Source organism: Beta vulgaris, chromosome 6, assembly GCF_026745355.1.
Source record: "Beta vulgaris subsp. vulgaris cultivar EL10 chromosome 6, EL10.2, whole genome shotgun sequence".
In the NCBI taxonomy this organism is placed as follows: domain Eukaryota; kingdom Viridiplantae; phylum Streptophyta; class Magnoliopsida; order Caryophyllales; family Amaranthaceae; genus Beta; species Beta vulgaris.
The window spans coordinates 41,480,302-41,488,831 of record NC_079207.1 but is presented as its reverse complement, the minus strand read 5'-3'; the positions used below and the strand labels follow the sequence as shown (position 1 = coordinate 41,488,831).

Genomic DNA, 8,530 nt, shown 5'->3' with positions numbered 1-8,530 from the left:
GATACCATAATTTGTCTGCCTCTAAAACGTGGCATTAGGGGCAACCTATAATTTAATTAGCGACAGGCATATGGTTGTCTCTAAACATAAGAGTCTTTAGCAGCACCATAACTTGTCTGCCTCTAAAACGTGGCATTAGGGGCAACCTATAATTAGCGACGGACTAATTAGAGGCAACCAAAAAATTGTTTCTAAACACCATTAGAGGCTACAAATATATACTTAGATGCAATTTTGGATTGCCTCTATATGTAGTTTTTTTTGTAGTGTTGATGTGGTTCAAGGTGGGTCGTCCGAGAATGACATTATAAGCTGTCAAATCTCGTACCACCAAGAACTTAACAAAGAGCGTCCATGAGGCTTCCTTGTCCCCTACCCTGACGGGTAATCCCTCCTCCGAATCCAATAATGGGATGGTTGACTGGAACCAGATTATTCTCATCAAACTTCAATCTTGCCAGATAATCCACACTAATGAAGATCCGTCTTACCCTGAGATTTGCTATTTTCATCTCTACCACCAATGGGTTGTCATGGGGTGTTCTTATCTTCCCGCGATCCAGTTCGCTAACCACAATTTCAGGGAAAGGGTCAGATTCTGCCTGATTGGTCAGCATTACCTGACTGAGTTCCCGTAGATAGTTTTTGTGGCCGCGATTAGTAGGACCCCCTGCTGCGAATCCCCCAGATATCACTAGCACTACATCTTCGTCAGTGCTTTCATCATCCTTTCTTCTGCCTTGACGATTATCTTTCTTCTGGAACTTTCTACTTGCTTGAGGTAGATAAGAATTCATCTTACCCTTGTGAGCTAAGTCTTCTAAAGCTCTTTTCAGATGCTTACATTCGTTCGTCTCGTGACCACAATCTTTGTGGAAATGGCAGTACTTGCTTTTCTCTCTGTTTCTGTAGGGCGTCTTCATTTCTGCTGGCGCCTTCAGTTCGTATTGATCTTTGATCTCCATGATAATGGAATACTGATCCTTATTGAACTCTATAGGCTCAGCTGATGTTGTTGGCTCAGTTCTTTTGCTTCGTTTGGATGAAGTTGTCATTGAAGTCACCGCCCAAGTTTCAGCTTTTTTGGGAATGTTCTTCTTCGGCTGAATGATTTCTTCAATATTCTTTGTCTCCGAATGTTTTGCTTCAGCACAAACATTCGTTGCATGGATAAATGCCTCGGCCTCCTAAAGGGCCTCAGTTAAGGTGGATATCTTCTTCTTTACCAACTCGAACTTAAAACTTCCTGGTCCCAGACCTCTTATGAAGGCGTCAAAAGCCACTCCCGCATTCAGATCCTGGATCTGCAATGCCTCCAGGTTAAATCTCTTCACATAGCTTCTTAGAGCTTCCTTCGGTCCTTGGACGACCTTGCCCAGATGCATGCTGGTCTTTTGCTCCTGCCGATTGGCTACAAAATGGCTTGTAAACAAGATACAAAGCTCAGTGAAATTATTCACCAACTTAGGTAGGAGATTGTTAAACCATTTTTGAGCTACCCCTTTCAGCGTAGCTGGAAAGTTCTTGCACCATGTAGCATCATCAACTGCCTGATCATACATTTGATGCTTGTATGCTGACAAATGATCATCTGGATCTGTAGTGCCGTCGAAAGGCTCTATTGTCGGAAGCTTAACCTTTGGAAATGGGGGGACTACATGATTCTGGCCGAAAAGGAAGTCGGCCAGTTAATCTTTAGTGCCCCGGCATGTCCCTCAGTGGGTATGTGCTCCCGGCGATATTCTTTCAGTATTGGGTTTGAGATGTGTTGGCTAACGCTTGACGCCTATACACCATTGGTTGTAAAACAGTTTTTTCTTGCCTTGGCTGAACAACCAAAGGTCTTTGACTTCTTCCTTCTGTTCTGGACGGAACCCTTAGCGGGGGATCCTTCATGTAGGGAGTAGACCCGGAGGCCGAACACTGAAGAGCAGCTGCCCTCTTGGCTTCCAAGTACTCCCTAGCATCCGTCTCCATCTTGTGACCACTAGGAGGAATGTTATCTCCTGGACGGACCACCAACTTCCAGTCCATCTTCCTCCTTGGTTCACTGACAGCTGGCTGCTTTCCTTTAGACAGTTGCTTTGTCATTTCCTGCCGAGGGGGTCGGCTTGTTCCTGGATGACCTTCTTGGGACTTCCCCCTAGGCGGCACCACAGCAGCCTGACCTGGATTAACCTAAAAAAATAGCATATTACTTTTGATTTGCTCCTTCATGACAGCGACCATCCTAGCTTGGAAATCATTTAAGACAGTTTCCAGATGACCAGCTGTCACTAGACGATCAAGATTCACTTGGATGACAGGGCCCCTACTCCCCCCAGAGAGACGAACTGCAGTAGAGGGCCAGTCTCGTCCTTTGGGTGGCCTCTCATCGCCCACCGTATCTTCCACTTGTATCTCAAAGCTCTTATTCCTGGCAACATTGGATGAGTGGCAATCAGTCATTGTTGCATCTCCCCACAAACGGCGCCAAATATTACGTAGTGTTCAACTCGTATATCAATACAACAATCCCCAATAGTAGGTTCCAAACTAGGAGACTTGTCCAACAACACCTGGACTCGAACCCCGAACCTGCGCTCTGCCTTGAGACCTGCAAAAAGGGACCCTCCCTGGAGGTTTGGGTAGTATTTCCCCCTCCGAAGCTTAAGTCAGGTATCAGGGATATGAAGGAAATTTTTAGAGAGAGACAGAGAATTTATGGCAGAATAACAGTACTATGCTCTGAAAAAGGTACCTTTCCCCTGATTTCAAGGACTATTTATAGTGTCTGAAATGACTGTTGTACCTTGATGTCATTGTCACCCTAATTTGGGAGAATCTGATTGGCTAAGGAATAATGCTGTAACACGTGGCGATTGCTGATTGGAGAGTACACCTCACTCTTTTACGCAAAAATGTGTTTTGTCTTTACTGGGCCTAAGTACAATTTTGGGCAATAAGAAGGGTTTTAGTACACCTTTTTCTCAGAAAAGTGTACTTTAGTCCATACAAGCTTATAACCCATGTATTTTACCAGAATAGGGAGTGCCACCTGTAGGGTTGTGATGGAGCCACGTGTCACATTTATAGTCGTTGATTTTTAGGCTACAACAGTAAGGGTAATTGAAATGAGTTGATAAGAGTTCTGAGTATTAAGGATGAGTTGATAACAATTTTGAGTATTAAGGATTAAAGTATGAATCATTAAATATCTTAAATTATAAATATGAAAGTGAGGAGTGAACATGCACCCGAGTTATGGCGGGTAAATCCCTAACTGTTGCCTTCCAGGAAGGGCGAATTCTTGGCGTTATAGGACATGTCTGATTAAGTCTTGCAAGCGTAATACTCAAAGGTGGGGTGATGAACCTCAATAGTTTAGAGACAGCGGGTACTGCGTGGTACCCCTCTCCATTCCCGTTCATGCCAAACGATTTGATTTTGTGGAACTATAGTAACTGAGTTGAATGTGATTATTTGTTATTATAACTACATGTTAGTTTTCAAAATACACCTAAACTTGTATTTTCTATTATACAATGTGTACTCAGCTTTGCTGATAGTGTTGTCATTTATGTGGCCTGTCACTTAGTGGGTGGTAGAGTCAACCTTTGTTGCAGGATTGTGTTGGAAGCCAGAATCGAGTTGAGAGCAAAGTTATGATTCGAATTGGGTATTATGGGATAAAGTCCGAGATTTAAGTTTGTATATAGAGGAGTTTATTTAGAATTACTTACAACATAGATTATTCTTTTGCCATGGAATTTGAGATTAAATGACTATGTAATTGAAGTTTTATATAAAGGATTTTGTTTTGTGGGCCCAATAACCCACAGGTCCAGGATCGTTTTATATGTTATGTTTCCGCTATGAGTAAATATTTTATTTGAGGTTTATTAAGCGTTGATTGTGATTAGTGAATTTTAAGTGTATTTAGCTAGTAGCTCGGGAATCGGGATGTTACAGGCTCACGTACCAGCTGCGTCAAGTGGAGGCTGACGTGTCACGCGCATGGCGCGGCATGCCTAGTAGAAACCGTACACATGGTATGTGCGTTAAGAAAGAAAATTGCTCTTTACGCGGAGCTGTTCCTTGAGGTGAGTTACGAGGGCGTAACTCGTTTTCTTTAAGGGTGTAGAATATGACAGAATTTCGCGCTTTTTACCTCTTGTTATGATTTTTTTATGCATTTTTATGCTTACTTTTGGCAATTTGCACATGGTGGTGCAAAAAAAAACATCTTCTCCACATGGAAAATGTGTTCAGGAGTAACACAAGTGAGTTTTAAAGTTTGTAAAGTTTAAACATGAGTGGCACAAGCACTAGTACAGAAAAGGCAATTTGCGTCGGATGTGAGGCACCTATTTGCGTTGGACTTTGGTGCGACGCCAAAACCCTCGACGCAAATGACTCAGAAATGATATGCGTCGTATGCGGAAACGACGCAGATGGTTCAGCTATTTGCGTCGCACTCGTATACGGTACGACGCAGATGGCTATCCCAACCCAATTCAGAGTAACGCAGAGGGTAATGTGCGTCGCACATAGCCTAGGGTGCGACGCACATTATTGATTTGCGTCGCACCTTGGGCTACGTGCGACGCAAATTCCTATTTTAATATTTTAAAAAAAATTCACTGTGCGTCGCACCTACACAATGTGCGACGCACATTCCTATTTTAATAAAAAAAAAAAATTCAGAACTAAAACAACCGAAATGACAGTATTACTACTAAACTTCATAAATTTCTCTTCATAATAATAACAAATCAATTCTCAAATCATGTTGGTTCAATGACAGTATTAATAAACGCAATGTAAAGAGAGCAATAAGACAATTTAGTTCTGCTAAATACTGAACATTCGAAGAAAAACAAAGAGGATTCTTGAATAGTAGAAGAAGGAATTGAACACAAAAAGAATAAACCAACAAAATTCATAATTTACAACTCCAACACAAAAAATAAGCACAAAAATTCAAATTACAACTCGAAAAATGAAAAACAGATATTAACACAACGAGATTTAGAGTACAGAGATGCGATATCGAAACAAAACGAACGTTTCTTCAATTTCCCCATTTCAGACGAAGAGCACTTCCAGGTAAACCAAAAAATGATCTGCAAATTAAAAAGAAAAGAAAATCAATAAAAAATCAGATATAAAAAGTAAAAAACAGAAGAACATAATTTCAGATGTACAAAACTCGAAAACAATGAAAAATTAGATCTAAACAACGTAAAATGAAAAAACGAAAGGAACAAATTATAGATCTGAAAACATGAAAAAATGAAACAACGAAATTGTAGATTTAAACAATGAAAAAAATTAGATTTTAAACAATGAAAAAATGAAACAACGAAATTGTAGATCTAAAAAAACGAACCTGTTCTTCGTCTAAAATTGTAGAGAGAGAGTTTGAGGGTTGTTCTTCGTCGTTGTTCGCCGGAGAGAGAGAGAGCTTGAGGGTTGTTCTTTGTCGTTGTTCGCCGGAGAGAAAGAGCTTGAAGGTTGTTCGCCGGAGATCTACTTTTTTTAGAGAGAGTGAGAGGATCTCCTCTCTTCGCCGGAAACCACGCACTTCGTTGATTTCATTTTAGCGTTTGTAAAACTGAAATTGTAAAGAGAGAGGAGGAGATCTGAGAGAGAGAGAGAGGAGTTGGATCTGAGAGGGAGAGTTTGAGGGTGAGGGTAAGGGTAAGGAGAGAGACGCACGAGGGAGATAGAGTTTTAGGATTTGAGAGAAGCCCCCATTCTGGTGTGAGGAGAGAGACGCGAGAGGGAGAAGTGTTTTAGGGTTTAATTTGAGAGAAGGGTCGGGTTTAAGAATCGCGCGCAAGGGGTTGGGGCATTTGGGCTGATCTGCGTCGGATGGGCCAAGGGGTCCGACGCAGATTACTTTGTTATGTGCGTCGCACTGAGAGCTTCATGCGACGCACATAGATGATTTGCATCACGTGTTAGTTACATACGACGCACATTATTCGTCTTGTGCGTCGATTCAATGTTGCATGCGACGCAAATAGTATTTGTGCGTCGTTTCCGTGTTTGTGCGACGCAAATGGGGCGACGCAAATTGACCTTTTTCTACTAGTGAAGTATTTCTCAAATAAAAGTTGAGTTCAAAATTTTTGGAAATATGTGAGTTTTCGTGTCAAGTTTCAGGATGAAACTTCTTTTAAGAGGGGTAGACTGTAATCCCTCGTGAATTTATGAATTATATATATATACCTTAATATATATTTTTTTATATTTATTTAGTATTAAAATAAATTATTTCTTTAAAAGGTTGACTATTTGAAAGTCAAACGAAATTATTTTAAGGATTTAAAAAAGTTTAAATATTTTGTTTAGGCATGCTTTGAAAAACATTTGAAATACTTTTTGAATTTGGAAGAGGAGTCTAAATGGGCTTGAGAAATCCAAACACTATTTAGATTAGGAAAGGGACTTCTAGTTGTGTTAGGAGATCCAAACATCAATTTTACTCATCATTAAAATCTATTTAAGCCCAATTGCCTTTTCGTAAGCCCACAAGGAAAACTCATATATAAATACATTAAACCCATAATTTTTCCCCACACATAATTTTCTCTCTCCTCACTCTCAAGAACTGGTGTCCTTTCGTTCTTTTTTCTCTCTCCCGGTTTTCTCTCTTTCTTCCTTCCCAAGCAACACTTATTTCTTCAACAAGTAATCTCTCCTCCTCAATCGAACCACCACCGACTGCCGCCACCTGCACCACGTCACCACCGCCGGTGCACCCTTGTTCTTCCTTCCTTTGTTTTGGTGTGATTACTTTTCTTCCTCCTCAAGTTTTATTTAAATATTGTGTTTTTAAGATTTGTTTTTAGTTTGATTATGTTTAAAAGCTTTAGTTTGATGATTTGATTATGAATCTAAGATTATATAATTTATGTATTGAAGAAATAAAAATTTAGATTTATTTATTATGTTATATTGGATTTTTAATTATCAAAATATGGATTTTTAATGTGTTAAAGATTGGAAAATCATAGTAGTATATTATAAACTATGGAATTAATTATCCTTATAAGTTTAAGTATGTTTAAAGGGAGTTTTACAGATTATATGTTGCTGGAATATTAAAAAGGATGTTATTGATGGAGTTTTAAAGATTTTAATAACTAGTATAGTAGTATTATGCTAGGAAGTGTTAGTAATTGAAGTTTTAATGATGAAAACGACTTTTAAATATTTTTTAAAGGCGATTTAGAGTGTTTCAAAGTTGCTAGAAATTATTTGAGTATTGATTATGAATGTATCTTAGTTGGTTTAGGTAGATAATTCTCTCTAGATGACTTTTAAGACTGTTAAAGTGGCCTATCAGTTTGTTTACACAAGGTATGTACATACCTATGTATTGAGTGATGTGTATCATGATTTTAAGAAGAAATGTTATGTAGTATTATGTATAGGAAGTATGTTGAGTTCATATTTGATTGTTATACTACTGGATTTTGCATGTTTTATTCCGTTGTGCAAACATGTTAATTATGAGATTTATATCATGTTTGTGTGGAAGATTGATGCAACCATGTTGGTTGGGAACTTTATTTTATTAATTCACATGGTGGAATTAATATATATATATATGTGTGTGTGTGTGTGTGTTGTGTGTGTGTGGTGTGTTGTGTGTGTGTGTTGTTGTGTGTGTGTGTGTGTGTGTGTGTGTGTGTGGATCATGATTGAATCATGTTGTTCCCTTTTATTAGTATTTCACTAGTCTATGAGGATCGAGGGCCTTATTTGGTAAGTTGATATTTTTATGCCTTTGAAAGGTAAATTGGTTGTTGGCTAGGTTCAACAAATAAGGAAGATTGGATTAAAGAAGAAATTGATCCCGAGTTGTAAGTTACGTGATGACTTATCTAATCCTAACATGAAAAAAAAAAGTTGTGATTGTTTGACCATGTATTATCTGTGTTGCTTGTGTGTCACAACAAGTAATATATAGTAAATCACGTAAACTGAAACTTAAATAGTAATAAGCTTTAGAATGGTGCACGTCTGAAGTATTGGACAAACAGGAGTTGGGGTACATGGTGAGGGTGCCATGCCTTTTTTTTCTTAGATCGGATTGATCACCGTTCCTTTTTTTAAAAAGGTTCCTCAATATCGTAGGTCATGGGTACGGAGACGCGCCCGTATTTCGTCTTCCTGAGGGTAGGCTGGTTTAGTTAGACAACTCGGTCCAGTGACTATTCCATTTAAAGTAATAAAATGGTGTCAAAGTTTAGTTCAATAAAAGTTATATGCAAGTTATTATGTTATCATTTTCCATGTTTACTATTTGTTAGTATCATATTAGTTAGGTATGTTTATTTATTTATTATATAGTACTCAATTTTGCTGATTACGTGCTTTTGTTTATGTATGTTGATCATGATTGTGCCTTATTGATCTTGTGATGATCCATTTTGATGAGCAGACTTTCTAGATCAATAGTGCATTATCATCTACAGGTTTGAAGATGATGCATCATTGGGTTCGGGATTGGAGAGCTGTGTAGTTTATCAATTAT

At 38.7% G+C, this 8,530-nt stretch overlaps 1 protein-coding gene across 1 annotated transcript; it reads right to left on the bottom strand.

Annotated features, from left to right (window-relative positions):
- Positions 1 to 338: 338 nt before the first annotated feature.
- On the bottom strand, positions 339 to 1,055 carry LOC104896844 (uncharacterized). The gene has a single exon (XM_048646897.2). It carries the CDS (start codon positions 1,053 to 1,055, stop codon positions 339 to 341), a length of 717 nt encoding a protein of 238 aa, XP_048502854.2.
- Between the last annotated feature and the right edge of the window lie 7,475 nt (positions 1,056 to 8,530).